Here is a 24,559-nt window from a genome sequence, read left to right on the forward strand (position 1 = left end):
GCTATCTGAAATATCTGAGATATCCCAAAAATATCTGCGATAGCAAGGCTACTTGAAAATCTAACCAAGCAATCTGTAGCTGCAAACGAAGCCCATTATTTTCTGCCTTCTCTCTCTAACGTGCATCTTTTTTTTAACCAAAGATGTACACACCTGTAGGCTGTTGTCATGCTCCTGGCAGCCATCTTTCCCAGATGAAATAATTCTCTCAATCTACTCCTTATGTAATTTGTTAAAAACTTCTAATTTTCTCTGTTGCTGTTCTCTTGAGTTGACTTTAAAGTATGATGAAGACTATTTTTAAGACACTATTTTACCTTAAACCAGTATGTACTTCACAGATTTTAAGACTGTTTACCATCTGCTGCTTATTCCTGTAGTATTTACTTCTGTATCTACATAAAGACTGATGCACGTGTCTAACTTCAGAGGCAGACTTATTTCAGTGGCGTTATTTGTAGTAAGATTAAGCATGTACACAAATCTTCATTGGATTGCAGCCTCAAAAATATAAATGTAGAAAAATAAGTAGAAGGAAAACAAAGGCAAATAACTTTGAAGCTCACTAGACTTGCTTTTCCAGCAGCTTCTTCATAACTAAGTTCCAGAATGTGGATCTTCCTTGAGACTTTCCTCTGTCCTCAAGTTTTGCCTGAGCTGATTCAGTTAAAACCAAGGTCAGCTCCTTCACATAATTTCTGAAACTAATCAACATTTTACAGGTTATTACTAACACCTTCAGAATTGTACAGAAATAGGTATGAAGACAGCACAAACACTTCTGAAATTGTGCAAAACAAACTGATATACAGGTTGGATGAAGCTAAAGTACTCTGTGTGTGATTATAGATCCATGCAGCCAAATTGAGGAAAAACCAGGGTTATAGGGCACTGGTTATTTTCTACAAAAATTGACCCCAGCTGCTTACGGAGTCTATCCTGTCCAAAAGATAAATCATTCTGCAATACAAATAACATCGCTGGATGTCGTGATTTACAGGAACTGTTTTGTAAGGTTAATGTGTAAAACCATTGCAATTTGTATGTGGATGCCCAAATGTTTCCATGTATGTTACAGGATGTTGAACGGCACTAGGAGTTCTGGCAGAAAATACAGCATTTTTTGACATATAGGAATGAATTAATGCCACAGAAAAAATAGCTCTAAACCCACCTTTTCAATGAAGGAGAAAGACGGGGATGATCCTTACGTGAGCTTTTTGCCAAGCCAATGGGGAAGGAGAGAAAAAGTAAACTTTGGCTGCATGTAAGCATGGGTAAATTTATCTGATTTGAATTATACAAAATAATAGGTTCGTTCTATTCAAGTCTCATCCCAGACCCACCCCCCTTTTCCAGCCCTAGGGGAGGGAGTGTTAAATAATGGTCTGTGTAAACTGATGCTCGTGCAGTAAGAGTTTGGAGAAGTGCTGCTTGTACAAGTCAAAGCAGGCAGCGAAAGAAAGAGCAACCAAATAAAAAGCAGCTGCAGGAGCAAAGTGGACCTTTCCGAAATTAAGACATGTCTTTCTTCACGAGAGTTTTGACAATGAAATGCAAGCGGGCGCTCGAATCTGAGAGGACTTACATTTACCATGCGGTTTTCGCCAGCAGGTTTCACCAGCTGCCCAACCTCGCCGGCAGCCAGACCCTGGAGCTGCAGAACGGGCCGGCGGCAGCGGCGGCGAACAAAGGCGAGGAGCCGGGGGCACAGCCGGGGCTGCGCACCCCGCGCCGGCGGGGCAGGGTGAAGAGCCTGCACGAAATGCCCGGACCCAACACCCTCTACAACCTCTACGAGTTCTTCTGGAAGGACGGCTTCGGCCGCATCCATGAAATCCAGGTACAGCTTACTCGGCTTCGTAACGTCGCGCTCGCGGCGGGGTTACCCGCAGCTTTCCTTTCCGCCCCTCGCACACGCCGCTCAGCCAGCGGGTGGCCGGCCCCGCCGCGCTCCCGCTGAGGGAAGAGCCGAGATTCGGAGGGTCCCCGCCACTCCGCCTCCCTGTCCTGTAGCACTTGGAAGTTTTAGCATTTTTCTGTCGGCGAGGAGCCCGCGAGGTGGTGGTTTGCCCCGCGGCCCGCCTCCCCCGCGCCGTGCGGTGCCTGCCCGCCGGCACCCCCGGGCTCGCAGCGCTTCCTTTCCCTGTTTATGCGTATTTTTGACTTTTAGATAGGTGCCTTCGACTGGAAAAAAAAAAAAAATCTAATCTCTTTTGAACTGGTTTGTTTCACAAACTGATTTTTTGGCGGGCAGAGGTGGGAAATGCCGCTCCCCCCGGGCCGCCGTGCGGGACTCGCGCCGCTGCCCTCCCTTCAGCTCAGCCCGGGGCTGCTCCGCTGTGGCCAGAGACCATTTTGCGTCTCCAGCCTTCACTTCTACCCTGGCCTCCCCTTACATAAATACACTTCGCATATGCAGGTCCCCTGAAGGGGCGGTAGATGCGCCCGGCCCCGCTGCCGTCAGCGCCGGCCGGCCCCCAGCCGCCGCGGCTGGGCTGTCCGCACGACCCCTCCCCTCGGCGGGAGGCGGGCGGTTTGAAACCTTCCCGGGGGAGGGAGCGGGGGGAACGGTGGCGGCTGGCGCTGCCCGCCCCTGCCCGCCCGCGGCCGCCGCCGGCCCGGCCGCCCCCTCCCCTGGCGGCCCCATTGGCTCCAGGGCGGCGGGGGGGAGGGGAGGCGGGAAGCGGGGCCCGATGGCGGCGGGGGGGGGGGGACAGCGGCTCCCGCCACCCGGTGTGTGGCAGCTCAGGGGTACGCGGTGGGGCGGGAGTCGGTAAAATAAATCTGACCCCGGGTGGAGGTTGGGAACTGGCGTCTGTGGTTCGGGCGCCCCCCGTGCTGTGGTGGGTCCGTCCCCCGGCGGAGGGAACAGCGGCTGGTGCGGGCGTGGGGGGGCAGGAGCCGGGAAAGAGCCCCCGTCTTCTGAACCGTGTTCCTGCGTGGGCAGCTGTCTTGCCGTAAGGCTGTTTCTATCCGAAGATGTGGGTTGTTTTTTTTTTGTTTGCTCGGCCAAACATGTGGGTCTCATTCCTAAAAAGTCACCGTGCATCTCCAGGGGCCCTTTCCACACGTAGTCAGAGTGATTCTGAAGCGAGCGCTTGTGTTTGTGGGAGTAAAGCAGCTGTTGTCACCGATCCTCGGCTGTGGATCCTGTGCATCTGTAACACCACTGGCAGAACAGATCTCTTTGGGAATGCCTCAAATGTGGCTTTTATTATTTTGCTTTCTGTAGTGGCCTTTTTGAGATTGTTAGCACAGGATTCACAGGCAACCCTAAGAGGTTCACTGCCTGAAAATCACAAAAAAAAAAAAAAAGTTAGAAAAGGGAAACCGATGAGAGCAGGACAGAACTTTAAATGGTTAGAGGATAAAAACTTCAAAGTTGGAATTTACGAAGGGCCTAAAAACACCAGAAAGAGGCAGGAAACAGAAAAAAACCCAAACCAAAACAAGACAAACCTAAACAAAACATGCAACTTGCTTGGTTTTGTCTGATTTTGTTGTATTTACCATTTAGATTTGTAGAAAGAAGTGTTTGGCTCCTCAGCGTGTGCTGTGTTCGTGTGCTGTGTTTGATGGCAGCCAAACTAGATTGCTAATGATGAATTGCTCAACTTAATTGCTTGTTAACAAGATACACGCAGATGAAATGTCATGATAGCTACAGCTGTTTGTTACATTGTATTTTTTCTTTACCTCTGTGGTGGTGCACAGAATTTGACTCACCATAGTTTCATAACACTAAAAAAATACTACCATTGAATTCAAGTTCTTTCACTGTCGAAACAGTGAAAGTTATTCAAAGTATTGAAAGGAATATAAAAAACCCCTAAATAATATATGCTTTTCACTACCGTTAGCTGATATGGATATTTTCTTCTTTAATGAATGTAATTCCTAGAAAGGAAAGCGGGAGGAAGGATAAGCAAGACTTGTAATGTGATACTAGTTTTTATTCTGGTTTGAGTCTCAAAAATCGCTTCACAGATCATGGATGCCCTGCTTGCATACACACTGAATGCATATAGGCATTAACCGGATTAATAACAGTCTGTTAAATTTAACAATACAGTGAACATCAGGAATGAATTAATCTGAAACCCTTTGGTAACAGGCACAGCTACTTAAACGATGTCCTTCGGCGCACACAAATATTCGTACGCTATATGCAGAAGGGGTGGGAAAGCTGAGCACTTTTTCACAAAGGAGGTTCTGTTCTCAGTAACATGATTCCGGTTAGTCCTGGCCAAAGCAGTAATGCCTACAGCAATTATGACAAAGAGAAAGTATTTTTAATTTGATGAGCTTGGCTCTCTTTTGTCTCATCGATGCTATGCAAGTATAAAGAAAAGAAAGGTGAGGGGGAAGGGTTTGGATGCCAGCAGTTTGAGTTTATGATGTGTGAAAAAATGTCTGGTGTGAGAATGGTATGTGAGACATGAAAGTGCAATATTTTTAAGGTTTGGAACAAGGGAAAGAAAATCTATGTTGTGATAGAAAATATAGAAGAGAAATTCTGGGCATTTCTTTAAACATGAGTTTAACACACTGAACACCACCATTCTGTTCAAAGCAAGAGATGTCCAAATATCTTGTCCTTGTCTATTTCTGGTTTAAAACTAGTACTTCATTTCATTTCATGGCTTGACACTTCCTTTATTTTCTGTTGGAGTGTATCCTCCCATGTAAACCTCAGGATCAGTGGAAAAAAACAAGCTGATACGTAAATAGCAAAATTTGTTGAAATTGTTTTCCTGTGACTGGTGACGTGCATCCCCCTCACTCCACCACTTTCTCCTTTCAGCACTTCATCTCCCAGCTCATGCATTCCTTTGAAGACACTTGCTCTCAATTCTCTCCAAGTTCAGTTTCAATATCTCTAAAATAACCTCCGGAGCAAGAGGTACTTTGGGTTTAGAGAGTGCTTGTTCGTATGTGGGTCTGCGTGTGGTGTTTGGTTAGCAGCAGACCAAGCAGAAATGATCACAGTTGAGTTCCTACTGTAGCATTTCCCTCATCAGGTTGACTAATACGTGTGGCTCATTTGAATCGAGGTGCTGATTTTTGAAAATGTTAAGAATATAGTTGTAGGAGACATTTAACTGTCTGTTAAACTTGACTGAAATCGGCCATTGTGTTCCAAAAGTAGTTAAGAGGAGCCTGACAGAGGCCACAGTTGCACAACTATTGTTTTATTTGGAAACCAGGCAAAAAGAGTTAATTTTTTTATAAGCACTTGGTTCTATATGCTGAAGAGCCATTCATGTATCTTAAACGTGCTGTTGGCAATTAAACAACTCATCATATAACCAAGACTGATTAAAAAAATCTTTCTCGTGAGTTAGTTGTAGGTCAACCGTAGACTTTCACTAGTGTAACTGTATCAAACATCTTTGATTTATAGTCAGCATAAGTCTACAAGCAGATGTCTTTAGATGCAGGTAGTGTGCCAAAGTTAAACTTTGGTCAGCTTAACTTGTTTTGCTATTTTAACCTGAAATAAAGGCTTTAAAAATTAAAGATTTCTTAAATCTGAAGTCCTAGTAATGTGTCTTTAACAACTCCTTTGCAGGCTTTTTTCTTTCCTAAAATGGTGATGTACCTCTACTCCAAGTTAATTCCCTGGGAGTTGGCTGTTTAATTTCATGAGCATTTCAGAATGAGATTTGTTTGAAATAATCAGTAAGATCTCATGGGACAGTGATAGCGCAATCTTACTGGAAATCTTTTGGGTTTCTTTTTATACATAATTTAGTGTTTTCCAGTCCTCGATCACCTGTCCCTTGCCTCCAGCTCGAATCACACAACTTGTGGATCAGCCATTAAATAAAGCTCACTGCAGGAATAAGAGCCCAACTTTTCCTTCCTTTTGCAGAATTGGCGTATACCTTTCTAAAGTTCTCTGCTGATGAGGCTGTCCCAAAATGCATTTTTTCACTAGGTGCTGTGCTGTCATCTTCCTCGATTAGATGTGAGAAACTTATAAGTAGTTTTTTGTAAAGAATAAAGTGGTAGAGTAAGTCTTTACTTACAAAAGACATTACAAATAAATTATATATTTGTATGATACTGTTAATTTCACCCTATTTACCTTCATGTTTTTAATTTTTCCAGATATTCTTTCTAACCTCTTTGATCTGAAAAGATGTGTTTTTAAGTGCCCCAAGTCCTTTCATCTTCTAAGTATTTGGTTTCACTCACACTTTGTGCTTTAGAGCTTTGGATCTTTTCAGTCAGAGGTCCTGGACAGTGTGACCTCTCTGTTTTCCTTGTGAATATTTCACAGTAATGCTTAGATGCTTTCTCCTGACACTTCAAACCATTCTTGACTGAAAGGCGGGGGACCAAGATTGATGCACTTTATGACAAATTGATGGTTTCCTTTCGTGTTATTTTTCGTTAGTAATGCTTTACTTCTGTTTCTCTTTGTTGGTGATATTGTAGCAAAAACACACTCAGGAATATGGAAAGATCTTCAAGTCTCACTTTGGTCCCCAGTTTGTTGTGTCCATTGCAGATCGAGATATGGTTGCTCAAGTCCTCCGGGCAGAAGGTAGAGCACCACAAAGAGCTAACATGGAATCCTGGCAGGAATACAGAGACTTACGAGGGAGAGCCACGGGACTTATTTCTGCGTAAGTGTTGTTATTTCTTAATTTTCTAAGTTTTCTTGTAAAAGCTTAGTGATTTTTCTGAAGGACTGTAGAGGTCATCTGGGAATTCAGGCTTTCCTGTGTGGGTAAATTTGTGTGTCCAGTCGGGGGAAGAGGGTAGGAATTTATGGTGATTTGTCTGTTCTGCTGTAAATTTTCAAAGCGATGGTAATGATGCGTAGTTTGAATGCGGAGTAAGCTACCTTGCATAAAAACATTCTTAGGGAATGTGTATCAATTAGAGTTGTCTGAGCTGACTCGCTGATCTGGAAGTGGTATTGCAGAACAGGGCTTGCCAACTTTGGCACAGCACGGTGCAAATGTGATTTTATTGCTTCAGATCTGGACTGTTGCATCCAGTTGCCAGTGTGCCGCGTGCGTTGGCTCAGGTTGACTTTAGCTTTGTCGTTCACCAAAGTGCCCCCCTAAGTAGATGAATGCAGAAAAGTCACTGTATGGTAAATTCACACTGTAGTGCATCCCTATGCAGGTATTTTTGTACGTGTCTGATTCTAGATGAGATACCTGTCTTTAAAGCTTACGTAAACTGGCAGTGCATGCGAGGGTGGTTAGTTGTGACTGGGAACTACTCACAGTCCTCACTGACACAGAATGTTTATTTAGAGGGAAGCTATTTCCTGGATTATGAATATGTGTTTTTAATATGTGTTTCTTTCATGGTGGCAAAAGGTGTTTTGTATTGCACTGCAGACTCAAATCTTCAGCTGCAGTTCAGAGTCAAACTAACAGTTCCTTGAGATCTTGTGCAACGAGATCTTAAATCAGGAAACAGAAAATATCTGCTAAAGATATTTCATTCTTTTGCTGGCCAATAAGTTTCTGTACCTTGCAGCAACATTCCTTGAGGTAAAATAATTTAGTGGGAAATAGTTACATAGCAATGTAAAATAAACTCATAACAGCAATTGCCTGTCTTCATAAGGAGTTGAAAGACATCCCAGCAACTACTGTTCCCAAATACTCCACTCATATGAAACATGCAGGTGCTACAATTCAGATTTTTAGTTTTCAGCACAAGATTTCAATACACAGCTCAGCTAAAGGAGAATCTAGCTGTAAATTGTTTCTCTATAGCTAGGTCTGCTATCCTGTTCCTTTCGAGGTTTAGAATTACGGTAACTGAAAGCGATGTATCAGTAATGGCATTTCTAGTACTGGCTCAAATTGTGGATTTGTCAGATCTGGATGTGATACCTTTGGTATAAGTACCAATCCTAGGTAAAAGCAATTTGGCAGACTATCCATTCAGATATTTATTTAAAGTAATTTTAATCAGAAAAGTTTGCAAATTTCTTGTGTTAGCTACTACTAAAATACTAGTACAGAGACACTTGTCAAATTCAGAACACTGAGTGGACAAGTTCAGTCACTCAGACCAGAGATTGACTTACATATGTACATCAGCGTTGCAACTCTGAAATTTAATGAGGACGTGCAATAAATACAGGTTAAAATGTAAGAGCATAATATCAAATACACATTATCATCATTTTAATTTCACCACTTGCTTTTATTTGACACAAAAAATCATAAACAGTTTCATTGTGGAACCCTTACCCAGCTAATGATTGTTAAGGAGAGTTGTGTATAGATGTTATTAATAATTTCTTCTAGGGAGGGGGAACAATGGCTAAAAATGAGAAGTATTCTGAGGCAAAAAATTCTGAAACCCAAAGATGTGGCTATTTACTCTGATGGAGTCAATGAAGTTATCACAGACTTAATTAAAAGAATCCACACCCTCAGAAGTCAAGAAGATGATGGGGAAACAGTGACCAATGTTAACAACCTTTTCTTCAAGTATTCAATGGAAGGTAAGCACAGATTGTATAACATCTCTAAAGAAAATGGATGTATAGCAGGGTGCTTGTGGTTGGGCATTTCTGTCAAATGGCTGGTGCCCCATTGTGATGAATCTTCCTACCTACTGCAGTAGATATCAGTAGAATTCCATTGTAGAGTCCAAAGAGATGGTACCTTGTAGTAAAGGGCAGTTCCTGCGGAAATGCTGGTATATAGGTAAAATGTACAACCAAGGCCTTGAGCAGTTTCAGTACTCCATATTTCTGTATTAATTTCTCAAGAATGAGGGTGTTGACCTTCTAGCAGCGTGACTTCTAAGACTTGTTAATTTAACAATGTACTGGCCAAATTCCAGGTAGGGAATCACTGTGTGATGGACCTAAATTGTGTTCATAGCTTAATGTAGGAAAAGACGCTGCTTTCCCCTCCCTGCACATGGCAAGCGTGGGATTGTTACACTTGCCTTAAAACCATCTGCCCCTGGCTGCCATTAATAAGGGAACGCTGAATGGAACTCCAGCAGAGCTAGCAAGGCGTTTCCTGTCTTTTTATGGAAATCTAATGGTGATTCGTGTTTTATGCATTCCTTGAACTGACTACATACAACCTGATCTTGTTATGTGTAATGCCTTTTAAAAACATTGGTACTCTTTGCTGACAGGCAGCTGAATAATTAGAGATTTGCAAGAACTTCCAAATTGCTCACCTATGAAGATGCCATATCAAATGGCCGTCTGGCTGTTTGGCAAACTAACCCGAGTCTGTTCTACATTAATAATGTCTAAAAATGGCATTCACCTAAGAGTTACCAGTTTTATGGAATTTTAAACTCTGAGCTTACAGATTCACTTTAACTGATGGGTTAGTTTAAATTCTTCACATTCTTGTAGCTTTTTGTTTTTAACTTGTGCCTGGCACACGCTTATTTCCTATATGAATTGCAGTTTTAATTAACTTACACTGTCAACTCTTCAGGGAACCAAAGTGTAAGGTTTTTTTGAAAAGACCATGTAAAGGGCAAAAGAATGCAATAAGAACTAGCAGTTGCTGAAAGAGGCACAAGAGAAATAAAAGGCACAGAAAAACATCTCCTCAGGGAGGAAAATTAGGGAAGGAAGAATGAGATGAAAATAGCTAGATTTTAAAATTATTTTTGTCAAAAAAGAAGAAAAATGAAGCAAAGAACAGGGAAAAAAGTTCCTTAAAATATATTTTTATATATATATACACACTTACTTGAGAATTTATGGAGATCAAGGTTAAATGTCGTATCTATGAACCTGTTTTTAATAGGCAGAACAGAGGAAAAAGAGACTAGAGTGCTATTAGACCAGTTACTCTAATTATCTAGTTAACGTTTTTTCTAATATTTCTAATAATATTCTAATATGATTCTATGATTCCTAGAAAGATGTGGACAAACTATTAACTAATGATTTAAAAGCACAAAATTTATTTAAAATAATTTCATTTGATGCAAATGCCTTTGAGAAATTACCTGAATGCCTTTTAAAATTACTTGATAGCCCCACTGTATTTTAGAAAAATCATTAAATAAGATTATTTTGATAATAGGAATGCTTTTTGTAGCGTACTATGAGATATTTCATAAATAAACTGGGTAATATGATCTAGATTTTGCAAGTTGGGGGGAAAAATTGCTAGAAAGCTGCATTCAGAAAGTAATAAAAAATGGTTTGCTGTCAAGCAGAGAACATTTGGCTCTCTCCAGTAGGGCAGTTTCTGGCTGAGTTTTGTCTAATATTTAATGATTTGGGTATGTTTATAAAAACTGAACTGAGAGATTGCAGGGACACTAATGGATAAGTAAGAATTAACTTGATAAATGGAAGAAATGGTCCTGAGTTGAGAAGAAGGAAATTTAATAAAAATATATAGAAGAGGGGAATGGTATTTCCAGTGGGGATCACTGCAATATTGCGGACAAAATATCTGAGGAAATTTTAGCAAGGCAGGAACAAGTGAGGGGTCAATATTGTAATTTTCAACAGTGTCTCACACTGTTTTTCAGGGCCACATGAAGTATATCGTGTGCAGCAAAATCACTGTCTAGTGTGCAAGCTCTTTAGCCATTTATGCACACTCATTATTCATTTACTACCAGCTTATCGTGACAAAGAAAGGTACAGCGGCTGCTGGAAACCCCTGCCTTATCACTGGTTATCAAAAATGTCTTTAGACGTGTCCCGCTGTGTTCCGAGGCCAGCAGGGCAGGCTCGGGGTTTGGGGCGCAGTGCAGAGCCCCCCCAGATGCGCTGCAGGGTGCTGGGCATTGTTGACATAGTAGTCACTGTCTCACTACAATATTGAGTTGGGATTTTTTACTGTGTTTTAGATTTCTGTTTTACCTGCTCTCAACCACAGTGGTAATAACCAAACAGTTTTGGAGAGTAGTTTCATTATGTTAGCATATTAATTCCTTAAATTATTAATATGTATATATGCATGTGTCTAGCAAATTCTTTGATTTCGTATGTGCAGGTGTGGCAACTGTTCTGTATGAATGCCGGTTGGGCTGCCTGGAAAACAACGTCCCACAGCAGACTGTTGAATATATTGAGGCTCTGGAGTTGATGTTTAGTATGTTTAAGACCACTATGTATGCAGGTGCTATTCCCAAATGGCTTCGTCCACTTATTCCAAAACCCTGGAGAGAGTTCTGCAGATCCTGGGACGGACTCTTCAAATTTAGTAAGATGTAGTAGTAGAAAAGTTCAGCTGTATTTCTGCAGGTTCTGTGTGTGTTTGAACAGGACTTGCTGCATTTCTCTTCTAAAATTATAACAACACATTGTGGCAGAAGTAAGTTTCATATTAAATGCAGACTGGCCAAGGGAACCTTTTTAAAAAATACTCTATTGAAAAATAATTTTACTAGTACACTTTAAATAGTCCCCTATTTTATAGTGCTGATTCTTTATTTATCTTCATTTGTCTCAGCACCCAGTCCTCACTCCAGGTCCGAGTTCTTTGCCAAAGCTTTATCTTAAGCCACTCAAATTTTAATGAGAGTAGTTTTGTTGACTTCAGCAAGTTTCAGTCAGGCACTCTAACAAATAATCACCACTAAAACTGACTAGAAGGTTTAATAATGACACTCTACCAAATAATTAAACTCTTTGTGAAGTTTATATATACACATACAAGCATGCAAGTTGACGCAGAAGTACACTGCTATATGGGGGTTTTTTGTGAATAAAGCATTCCAGGCTAATTTATCGATCAGCTTTCATGTAAGTAAGAAGTTGTCTTTGCTATATATATATTCTAAATACTCTGGAGTGTTTATAAAACCTGAACCCTCTTTTTCTGTCTGGTGTTAGAATGGTGCATGCATTTTTAAGTTTATTAGCACTGTTTGTTGAGGTAGGTCTGTATACGTCTTCTTGAAAGTAGATTCTTTAGTTTCTTAACTTTTAATATGCTTAATTTTTAATATGTACTGATCTGTACCTACCCTAGGCATTAGGGAATCCATTTAATGCTGATACAGGTGTGTTTTCTGTGAAACACATACTTTTTTACACTGCCACTTTTAAATTATTTCCCATGATAAGGCATTCTTGTTCCCTTTTGTGGGTTAAAAGCAACAGCAGACTTCAACTTTATCCTAACAGCAGCTGCAAAACTGTTCTTGAGGATTTTGTTCCATTTGAAACTTGTTGTTATGCTGCTTCTTTGTTTAATCCCTTTGTGAAAAAGGAATTAAGTGGTGAAAATTACTGTATGTGATGGGTGTGCTTGTGTAGGTTTCATAAAGGAACATGTTGCTTCTAGTTCTTTTTTTTTTTTTTTGTAAGCTCCTTCTGTGAGATATTAAGTTTCTGAAGAATTTTCCTCTTTTTCAAGCCCTCGTTTCACTGAAGATGCAGTTTGTAGTCACTAAAGTATAAATGAGACTGTGAGTGAAATTGCTCAAAATATCGTTAACTGAATTTTTCAAGTTTTGATATTACTTGATGCTCCTCGTCTTTGTCTTCAGTGTGATTCAGTTCTGTGGCTTTGACCTTCTGGTTGCTGCCAACATCTTGTGGCAGCTGCCGTGTGCTGACTTTCAGCAGGCTCTGCAGAGTTCCCCACTTCTTGCAGAGTCACCAGAAAACAAGCCAGGTGGGCATAAAAACTTGACCTTGAGCTTCCTTCACTCCCAGTCAGAAACTTACAGTCTCTCATGTCCTTCTTCATGCTCAGCATTCTCATGCTGTGAGCTACCAAGGTTCCTGTCAGCTCTGTCTCTCCTTACCATGAGTACCCAAGGACCTCCATAACTCTTTTATCTCTTCCCTGAAAAAACAGATTCAAATATTTTATCTTTTTATGGCTGTGTAGTATAGTGTAAGGGAGAAATGCCATTATTGAATGGAACCAGCAGAACAATAAAAATGGAGGCTTAACAATTTTTTTTGAATCCCAAAGGTCAAATCCATGTTGACAACAGATTGAAGGCTATTCAGTCTCAACTGGACCAAGGAGAAGTGGTGAATGGTGGGCTGCTTACATACCTCCTAGTGAGTAAGGAACTTACCTTGGAAGAGATCTATGCCAATATGACTGAAATGCTTCTGGCAGGAGTAGACACAGTAAGCTTTTTATCATTTTTCTTGTACGCAGTTGTTTTTGTAAACCAGTACCATTTGCAGCTATCTTTGGGGGAGGGGGGTATGTTATTTGTAAGGACATAATTTCTGGTACATTTAAGTCATGACCTCTTTAAAACAGTAGAAAATACGGCGCCGTGTATTCTGTCTACTAGACTGAAGTCAGTGTTGTTCTGTTCTAGCTGTGGTTTACAGGAACCCATCATTTGAAAGTCAGTTCCACGCTTTATTGAACAGATAACACAGCAATTGTCTTTACATTCAGCTGGAATTTCATACATTTTCTTTTCATAGTTTGAATATCAGGTTGGTATTTGTGCTTCTTTAAGTAAACCATAATAGGAAAGGCTGCTGAAGGTTATTGTGAAGAAATTGATCAATCAACTTGTATCTATAATTTGATAAAGGATTTTTACATATGGCTAATTGAATCAACTGGGACACACGTGATGGATCAGATACCTGGTTTGTGCTCCTCTATTAGGAGGGGGGTGTTGGGCCAGCACTATTGTGGGTAAGCCCTAAGTTCACTACCCTGCTTGTGCTGGCAACAGTCAGGTCCGTCTGAGGCAAAGAGCTGTGGTGGTGGGGCTCAGCGTTAACGAGGGATGTTAACACCTGCCGAAACATTTTCAGTGGCCATCTTTCCTTGTTCTTCTGTTCTGTCATCTAGAGCATTTGAAGAAACATTAAGGTCATGTATGTATCTTCCCCTCCTCTCTTCCTATCATCTGAAATCAGTGTAGCTTAGTGTTCACTGCAGTATGACAGTCAGAATAAGAAGAAAAGATAAAAATTAGTTATTGTATTGTATATACAATGTGTATGGAGTTATTTAGAATATCAGTGAACACTTTTAATGTAAATGATTGTAACTGAGCAATTAAAAAAAACCCCTATATTAATTTGGTAAAGAAAGTGCTATGTAGAACTGTGTCTTGCAGTAGAAAAGATTAAAATAAATAAAAAAGTAGAGTAGCCTTAAAGTAAAAAACCCTCTCTGGATAATTGAATTCCAATTTTTTTTTATTTAAAAGCGTTTGTAAGGTCTCTAAAGAAAACAAAAAAAAATCCCAACATTAATGCTTTTGAATTCCAAAATAAGGAGCCTATGCAAAGCTTATTTATGTGCTGAAGATTATTCCATTCGTTAAATATTGGTTAAATATTCCAAGGGCTTACAAGTTTGGAGAGTGTTTTGATATTTGGTTCTTAAGTAAAGCACAGTTATTCATCCCATTCGTTTTCTAATCTTTCAGACCATTAATTTTCCATTTTTAATGTGTGACAGAGTTTTAATCAAACTAAAAGGACATTGTTCGAGTTCATGCCAACAAGAGTTTCTGTTTGACTCAGCTTTCTCAGCTGGCAACAATAATTTTGTGAAGAGGACAGTACTTCTGATTTCCTCGTTTCCAAGTACCAGACAGAAATTGAGGGAACCTTTTTTCCTCTTACCGCTGTCACTTCAGATCTCATTTTATCATAGAAATTGAAAGAGGTTTAGAGGATTATAAAAGCTTTCAACAAAATTGTAAGGCAGGTTTTGGCTGCAAAGCATTATGGCTGTCCCTGGAACTGTGCTAATTTTTAAGAGGTTATGAAGGAGCTGGGAACCTGGGAAGAAGTTCTGTGTGCAGCTGGCACAGTTGCCGGCTCCTCTGCGCTCTGAGGGCAGCGCTGCATTTTGGCAAGGGACAGCCACTCCGTATTACAAGAAAAAAAGAAATGTTCTGAGAATGATACTTCCAGCATTATACCCAAGTTTGAAGACAAGACATAAAAGGTCACCGTCATGATGAATTTGCATTCTAACTTGATCTGAAATGTAAGCCCAAAATAAGACATTTCCTGAAGTTGTGGTTTTTTACCTATACATTGTTTATAACTTTAAGCTTTGTTGTGCCAATAAATGAGAAGCTGAAAATAAAACTATTTCCTGCCTAGAAAGTGAAACTGGTTGTCTGCCTTCATTAAGCAAGTTGAAAAAAAATACATTTAAAAATAATTCAAGAAAATTAGGGTAGAGGTTACAATTTTTCTCTCAAAATTCTGTAAGATACTCAGAACAACACAGGTAAGGAACAAAATTATTACATTGTCACTTTCTCTGCCATATTTACCCAGGAACACTGAAAATACTTTTTTCATGGTAAACTTTCTGTCTTCAGTGATGGTTGTGAGGGCAGCAGGCTCAAGTAAGGCCATTTGCATGACCTTAATGTCTTGGGTGCAGCTGATAGTAGAAGCAAAATGTCCTGATTCTGTCTAGTATTTGAATGAGACAGTCCCTGAAATCCAGATAGCTTAAACACAGGGGCTCGTGGTTAAATGACTGGTAAATATTACATCACAAAAATTTAAAGAGTTGAAATACTCTACTTAGTTCCATATTAGTACAGATAGAGTGAGTTCATGCTCTCACAATGTATCCTAAACCACAAATGTCTGTTGAAGTGCAGTTTTTCTAGCTGAAGTGAAAGAGGATTAGATGATGGGTTCAAAGTGAACTGTCTCCTGCCTTCATATAAAATATTTTAAAATGATTTTTCATACAGTACCTCTTTTCTGGAGCCTCGATGATTATTAGAATCATAAATTGTGGGTGGTGTATGGTATTTTAATATTTTGGGGCCACTTCAAAAGTATATGCTCCTCTTCGAGCTTTCTTAAGAAATGTTTCAGCAGGATGCTGAATGACAGTCAAGTGGGAATTTTCAAGAGGTAGAAAGTGCCTATTATTGTGTAGTATTGCTTACCAAAGGATAAAGTGTGATCTTAGCAGTGATAGTATCAATTCTATTGCGTGGATGCTATGAGGAGACCACTATATGCTTAAAAGTGGCTGGTAGTGTTCTGAGTTCTCATGTCTTGTTTCCTCTGAAATGTTTTTGTTGGGAAGAAAGGTGAAACATATTGAAAACTAACACTTAACTTAATCTGTTGCTGTTTAGAGTGTTTATGTTTCAGTCTTGTTTCTGTAGTTTTGTTTGCATTTGGTTTTTTCTGTTGTTTTTTAATATTTCATTGGGGAAAATATCAGTATGGCTCGTTTTGATACATGGGGGATTTTTAGATGGAAAAGGGATGAAGGAAGGGATGGTGAAGTCTGACAACATCCCATGAGTCCAGATATGAATCATTGCCAGTCTGGTTTATAACTTTAAACGTATAAAACATGTAGTTGAAAACTGATTGTTCTTCTTGGCTTGAAATTATTTTTAATCTAATCTTGTTGGACTTGATGATGATGGTTGTGGTTTCTTCCTTAGACTTCTTTTACGTTGTCCTGGGCAACATACTTGTTGGCAAAGCACCCCGAGGTTCAACAGCGTGTTTATGAGGAAATAGCCAGTAAGCTGGGGAAAGAAAAAATTCCTGTTGCTCGTGATGTCCCCAAATTGCCTTTGATTAGAGCTGTGCTGAAAGAAACCTTGAGGTAAGTAACAGACAACTGCAATCATTCATTAAAAAAATTAATTTCTTATAGTTGTCATGGATTTTGAGTGCATGCTAATGTTTGTGTTTAGTCGTCGTTACTGCTATTTGCTGCTTTTACTTTCATTTATTGTAGCTACATTATGTCGAAAGATGCCCAAGCAATGAAATATGATAGTTGATATAAAGTTTAATGTTTGAAGCATGGTAGAAGTAATATCACACATGTAGGACTTGCATGTTAAGGTAGGTAACTGAGAGCTTGATTTTTGCCTTTTAAGTATTAGTCTGTATGATGGGCTGTAACAACCTCCTCCCCCGCACACTGCTGCAAAGTGGTACTTTGCAGTGCCACTACAATAATTTTAAGCTTCTTGACTTAAATTGAAGGCATGTGACATGCTTTTTTTATATGTTTATACCAAACGTTCATAGCGAGGTGAGGGGAGTAAGAGGATTTTAGAGAAGGCGTCAACAGGGCTTTTTCAGCTCCCAGTAGTGCTAAAACATCTCCAGCTTGACCAATTGATTGCATATTTGCTCATGCGTAAAGCAAATAAATATATAGACCAAATAGCTCAACCTCCACTTACTGGTAAATAACTTTTCTCAGATATTAATCATATTCTCACAGATGATTGTAGGTCTTTGAATCTCCAAGGTGTTCTGTACTTTTGAAAAAGCTTTTTGCTGTGAATGCATATTGCATTCGTATAGCTTATTTGTGAATGCAAATTGGGATCTAAACTCTTAAGTTGCATTAGCTGTTACTGTTGAATTTCTCATAAATATTTGTCTCTAGGTTATATCCAGTATTGCCAGGAAATGGAAGAGTGACCCAAAAGGACTTGATTGTTGGAGGTTACTTGATACCTAAAGGGGTAGGTTCTGTTGCAGTCCTCCGCAGAGAACACAGTGTAATTTTTGTGTATGAAATGGGATCTGTTACATATATACACTTCATTGATTTCAAAAGATTTCACCAAGCTAGAGTATGAAGAGGAAAGTATTTCAGTTATATGACAAAAATGGATTTTATAATTGACTTGTTGCTTTTGGTATTTTTAGATTTGGGTCTTCATCCGCTAATGAAATTTACTATCATGACTTGTTCTTAATATTCTTGAGGGTGGAGTCTATTATCAACATATCTGTGCAATGTTACAATTTGATTTTAAAAGCATGAATTTCATTCTTCCAGTTTTCTAATTCTTTGCCTTTTAATTTGTTTTGTAGAAAGAGTTTAATTTCCTTTTTAAATTACGAATATTTCCTTTATACTATTCAGAGATTACACAGAAATCATGGTAGAGCTGTATGGCTCTGTTTTAAATGATAGCACTTCTGTGTTAGAGCAACGTGGCTTTAGAACAGTCAGGATTCTTAATTCTTAATATACTTATTTAAATATTCCACACACATCCCCCTCCCCGGATTTATTTGGAAACATCATCACATCAATTAATGCTGGTTTGTTTTCCTGAGATGTTGGGGTTTTTTTTTCTTCCCATCCTCCATTTTTTCCTTTCTGTTGACTTGGATCTCTTTTCCCTTTCTCTCATACTAACTTCTTGAGACAATTCCCAATACTTGTGACTTTTATTCTCATCTCCTTCCCCACTGCATCATCTTTAAGATATCCAGCAGCATTTAAAACAATTAAAAGATTATTTCATTTGACCACTTGAGAAAGGGATCTGATTTTCTAGGTATCATTTTTTCACCTAGAATTATTCAAAGGTTCTTAATTTTTGTCACCTCATATTGCAGTAATTGCCATTATTACAAATGCTTTTTTATTTTGTTATGTGTATTGGAGTTAACTAAATATAAACATTATTTATTTCCTCAGACGCAGCTGGCACTCTGTCACTACACTACTTCATACAGTGAAGAAAATTTCTCCATGGCAAATGAGTTCCAACCTGAGCGCTGGCTGAGAAAAGATAATTTGGACAGAGTAGACAATTTTGGTTCCATCCCCTTTGGTTACGGCATTCGAAGTTGTATAGGAAGAAGAGTTGCAGAGCTGGAAATTCATCTTGCACTGATTCAGGTTAGAACTATGTGACAGCATTACAAGAGGAAAAATATATTGGTATGATTCTTTCCTATGTATACTGTTTCTGGATATCTTACAGTGCTCAATAACTTTGTTTTAGAGTGTTGTCTAGCATACAATACATGGAGTGTTGTCTAGCCTGCAAAGGCTTAAAAATTGAAAATAATCATGCTTGAAATGTAGCGATCTAGTTAAACTACATTGCAGAAGAAAAAATCTTTAGAGTACAAATGAAGTAAAACTAAAGGTAAGATTGTTAAAGAAATACATGGAGTTAGTACAGAAGTTTTTTGTAAGCAAATTGAAAGTCTTTCTTAAGTGCAATGGTTACCTGCTCAGTTTCAGTATTTGTTTGAAGAATTCAGTACTTACAAGGACATAATATAGTTTTTATATCCTTGTTCTGACCACAGTGTTATGACAAATAGTAGAGTTTTTCTATGTTCTGTGGTCCTCTGTCCCTTCTTGTTCTTTCTTCTAACTTTATTATCATTTTAGATATATATAATTTATGTGTAGTAGTTAGTAGTTAGTACACAGTGATATATATTGTTTTCCATTGTTTCATATCATAAAGAAAGCTTTCCCAACAGCTGCTACATTTTTTGTCATTTATAAGACAACCTTTAACTCAAATACTGAGATCAGATTGTGCAATCAAAACTCAAAGATTTGGACACTGTAGTTACTTACCTATAAAAATGCTTAGACCCTTATATCTATTCAAAGCAAAGCTTGATTGAATTTGCCTTAGAATTTCCTTAAGTAAACTCCTAGAGCAATCTCTGAACAATTAGCATCTGTCTTTCGGAACTCAGAGCGAGATAGCTTTCAGGAGGCTGGATGAAACAAACATACTTGCATCTTTTTGAAAAGAAGGATCAAGGAAGTAACAGAGAGCCTGCTTGTCTGTTCTGGAAAGAAACTAGAACAAAATAGCACACAACCTATTTACAAGCATCAAGATGATATTTAAGTGATTTAAAAATAGAAACACGTGAAGTATGGAGCTGATCAATGAGAAATGGTATCAGACCAGTCTGATTTGTTTCTTTGACTTGATCACTTACCTGATGAGGTGGATATAAAACAAATAATGTATTCTGACTTCAGCAAGTATTTTCACATGTCCTATAGATTGTTCTCACTATCAAATTAATAAAATTTGCTCCAGATGGAAGTACCTATAAAATGCATGCACAACTGGCTGGAAAAAAGAAATAGCTGGAGGCAGTAGCTGTCAAATATTTGCTGTTGAACTGGGAAGACGTTTAATTAAAATTCTGTGAGAGTCTGTCCTGCATTTGATTTAGGTTAGTATTTTCATTAACAGTGTAAATGATGGATTAGGGAATACTTTTAGAGTTTACATAGGATATCAAGCTGAAGTGAATTAGGTTAAAATCAGAGGATGTGAATATAGAATTACGAAAAAATGAAGAAATATTCCAGAATCAACACGAAATTGTTCACTAAGGACAATTGCAAGTTACTGATCTCGACAAGAAATCAAATGCATAAATACAAATCACTGACCAACTGTCTGGGTAATTAGTACCGTAGAAAGAGACTGGAAGGTTTCAGTAAAAAATCAGTCAACAATAATGATGCTAATTCTGACAAGGCAGTGTAATTCTTGGGTATATTGACAGTATTAACAAGCATGTTGTATGTCAGAAAGAGGAGCTCAGTTACTCAGTCTTACCAAACACTGGCAAATTCTCAGCTAGACAGTGACAGGCAACCGACCCTGTGTGCTGCATTTTAGGGACAATATCATTAAATTGGAGGAAATTCAGAAGACAGGGAAAATAACAAAAATGAGAGGTTTGAAGAAGAACGAGGTGAAAATTTCATTAAACATCTAACACTGGAAAGGTAGTTGTGTGTCAGAAAATAATGCATTGTTCACCATGCTTTCTAGGAGAAGGGCAAAGGGAAGATTGCTTAGTTTATAAGAAAAAGTGTTTGAGATTTAATATTAGGAAAAGTCGAGGATGTTGTGGTATTTCTTCTTTAAAGTTTAGAAATAGGTGGCTGAGGTATAAGAAATAGGTGGCTGAGGTATTCTATGTTCAGCTTTGAAACGGGTGAAAGTTTGTTTTAGCCTACAATTTCTGTGATTTATGTTTGCAACAGATTCAGTTAAAACATGTGGAAATAGAAGTTTAATGTATAGAGAACCTGTGTGATTGAATTACAGTGATTCTGTTTTGGAGAGGTTTCTAATATTTGACTCCTTGAATTATGATGGTTTAACTTGGTGCACTGGACAGTTCCTGCCTCATGTTCATTTTGTTTCCTTCTGCCCAGAGGAATGTGTGTGATGTGATTGGGACTCTTTTATTGCTTTGTTTTGTAATTGTACATATTGATTTATATTAAAGGAAGCGAAATAAAAAACACATGGAGAGGAAGCTCATGAGGTTTTAAAGAGACCTTAGTTTCTTTGATAGCTCAGACTATCTAATGTAGATGTGTGGAATTCTTCAGAAAGGGCTGGCTCAATCCTCCTTCTGTCGGGGGATGAAGAATTTAAACTACAATCTCACCTTGTAACAATTATCTTTTCTTTCTTGAGTGGGAATCATGGCATTCAGACTCCACAGAATTGGCAACAGAAAGTTTGTTTGTGACAGCCTGTTATGTTCTCTTTTCCAAAGTCTAATCTTCATCTGTAATTTTACAGCTTTTCTAATACTTGTCCTGTTTATCTTCACAGTTGCTTCAGAATTTTGAGATCAAAATTTCCCCCAAAACCGTACCAGTTCGTGCCAAAACCCATGGACTTTTGGCTCCTGGAAGCTCCATCAATGTGAGATTTTCTGACAGAAAGTGAGACTCAAATGTTTTGGAAATACCTGTGAGATTTTCATGGGAACAGACTTGCATCTTATGGATGTTTAATCATGCTTGTTCTGTGGTTTGTAGGTATTTGGCAAAATGATCAAGTATGTTCTGCCTTAGTTCTAGCAGCACATAAAAGAAATTACCTCTCCTGTAATAGATAATTACATATATGAAAATATATACTGAAAAAAATTCCTTCTTGCATTGGGAATCTCCTTTTACCTGGAAAGATTTCTAGTAAAACAACACATGCATTGAAAAAAAAAAAATCGGACATGTCGGTATTCAGTGGTTTTGTTACACTGATTTGTCATAAAAGCCAACTACTTAGTGAGTCTATTTGAGTGCAAGAGGATTACTATATATTATGTGAAAATTAGCTGCATTTATGAATTAGTGTTTTCCTGTTTCTTGTCCTCCAGTGGTTTTTAAAAGGTTTCACCCAACATTGAAATTATGAGATCATTTTTGTCTTGTCTGTGAAAAAAATTACGTGTATTCAAAAATTAATACAGTAATCTGAAAAGTAAAGACAGAAAAAAATCCAATTTATGTCACTTCATTTAGACTCAAAATCCAGAACAGTTAAAAATTTGTCCATATATGATCCCCATAAAATGTTTCTATATATTTTTTAATTAAAATTCTTAAAATAAAAGTTTAAATGTCACATTTTAGAGTTATGAACCCAGACACAGTCCTCATCACCAAAGCATAAGCTGAGTGGAATAGCACAAGCCACTTTCACTGTTCTAGTTAACATTATGCCAAAAAAACAAATGTAGCAACTCCTTCATTTTTATTTACATTTTTGTAACTTAATTACAATACTAGTATTAACTGTCTTTACAGTTCTTCAACAGTAAGAGCTGGAAACTTCCCACTGTAACATGCTGAACCCACAGGCAGGTGCACAGTTGCCTTCTGTAGCATGGAAATGGGACTACTGAAGTATTTGGAGATTTTTTACTATCTGGTGTCTAATACAAAGAGTGGACACCTGAAAGGTTGGGGTTTTTTTAAATTATTATTTTATTTTTCCTGTAACAAGTAACAGAAAAGTCTCTCTTGGTGATACTTCAGTCTTCAGACAACTTTAGTATCACTCCACTAACCTCACATTCTCATTTTTGAGAGAAACCTTATACCTTGGGACCATGTTATGCCTTGAACAATGCTCAAACCTGCATATCAAATATGAAATGAACTATGTATAGTTGACTGTTTACATGTCAGGCTCTGACTGTTGTTGGTGAGGTAGTTTACAAACTGGTAATTGTAAACTTTCCACACATATGCAGAGTTAGAAAAGAGTTGTGCAACTCAGTTTTTAAAATGACTGTATTTTTCTTTGCTCATCTAGCTATAAAGAGTCAGAGACGGGTTACAAATTAAATAACACACTGTAGTTTTAATGGTGTACATGAAATTCCACGTAGCTAACTACTACAGTCGTGTTGTGGTATTGTGGTTACTTTTTGTAGTGCCTTTTCAAGATCTTGACAAAAGAAATAAAATTTTCCTTTGTATGGATCTTGTGTATAAAATAACACTAAACAAAAATGATGTGATCTGTGAGAAGAATAAATGTTTACATGATGACTTTAAAATATTAATCCTGTATTGAGCATATGTATGGAGTACAAGAAAAACAGGTAACCTGTGGAGGGCTTTTTCCTTGAATGAGCTTGCCTTCTTATTTCCAGGACTTCACATTATTCTCTTTCTTTTCTTTCCCATTGTTATTTCCATTTGTCCCCATCTTAAATAGAATGAAGAGAGTTGTATTTGCCAGAGCCAGCTTACATCCCAAAGATGTTTTGCGCAGGTCTGTTTAGAAGTCTGGGGGTTGAGTATTTGACTCTGTAACTCTGCCTGTTTTTGTAGACTTGGGGACCAAAGAGCCCAATGCTTGAGTCTAGACTTGGATTCTGTATGGTGCCCTCCTTTTGAATCGTCATAGCATCGTTAGAAACACCAGCCGTTGCTGTGTTGCAGGACATGTGTTACTTATTACCAGTCCCTAAGTAATACATCCCTGTCGAACAGGGAACAGGCTCTTTAAGGCATTTGAATCTTTTCATGAAAACAGAAAGCCTGTGATTTGTTTCAGTAGAGCATCTATCCATGTAAGTTGTCTTTTATACATAATAAAATATTTATACAGAATTTACAAGTCCTGGTTCTCATTTTAATTGCTATTTATAATTACATTTTTCTTTAGCATCTCAAAGTTTTTAGCTGGGTGGATAGCACTGGAAGACTTGCTGCTGCATGGAAAATTGCCAGTTCAGATAAAAAAGATGGAGATCCATACAAAAATTTAAGGTGTGTAATGACCTAGATGAAGGAGCGATAATATTATATTCAAAGTACTGTCATTCTGGAGGAAAGTTACTGGCAAGGTTACACAAGAAAGGACCTAGGACTGATTCTAGTGTAATGTTTTGTTTAATGATACTTGCCTAATACATAGAAGAGTGTTAATGATATGAAGAGTGAAGGCACCGAGTATTAATAAATAAATAAAACAACCAAAACCCAGAACCTAGAATGTCATGGAAATGGTATGGAATTTAATAGCAAAAGACGTGTATGTACAGAATAAAAATCATTTATTTGAGGAGCTCACCAGTTGAAAATGAAATGTGTAGAGGAAGACCTAGGTAATCACAGATGACCAGAAATGGCAAGTGTGTTGGAATAATGAAAAGTACAACCTAGAATGTATGCGATTAACTATCTCTGATAGAGATTAGGGAAAAATAGTTGAGACTGCATGTTAAGTGCCATGTACAGTATGGTTATATGTGTTCAAGAAGGTGGAGCTGGATTTGAACAGGTAAGGTGACTACTAGGACTGTCAGATTAATAAAGCTTCTGTGAGTGGAGAAGGGGTTATACTATGATGCCTTTTGCTCTGTATTCCTGGGCTTTCAGCAGACCACAGCTTGCAGAGCAGGCCCTGGCACATCTGGAAGCCACATAACCATGGGCTTAGGAGAACACAGAACTCTGCTGACTTGATTATGCTCCTTTCAGTGGGCTTAGATTGCGGATAACGGAAACATAGATGTCTGCAAGACACTGAATGTATCCTCAGAAATATT

At 38.5% G+C, this 24,559-nt stretch overlaps 1 protein-coding gene across 1 annotated transcript; it reads left to right on the forward strand.

Annotated features, from left to right (window-relative positions):
• The first annotated feature begins 1,522 nt into the window (after positions 1 to 1,522).
• On the forward strand, positions 1,523 to 21,438 carry LOC135990458 (cytochrome P450 27C1). Its single transcript, XM_065638156.1, has 9 exons — positions 1,523 to 1,843; positions 6,448 to 6,638; positions 8,292 to 8,491; positions 10,983 to 11,192; positions 12,918 to 13,081; positions 16,372 to 16,538; positions 17,340 to 17,418; positions 18,390 to 18,593; positions 21,322 to 21,438. The coding sequence occupies exons 1-9, from the start codon at positions 1,523 to 1,525 to the stop codon at positions 21,436 to 21,438; spliced, it is 1,653 nt and encodes a 550-aa protein (XP_065494228.1).
• Positions 21,439 to 24,559: the final 3,121 nt, after the last annotated feature.

The sequence above is a fragment of the Caloenas nicobarica genome, chromosome 6 (assembly GCF_036013445.1).
Source record: "Caloenas nicobarica isolate bCalNic1 chromosome 6, bCalNic1.hap1, whole genome shotgun sequence".
NCBI lineage: Eukaryota > Metazoa > Chordata > Aves > Columbiformes > Columbidae > Caloenas > Caloenas nicobarica.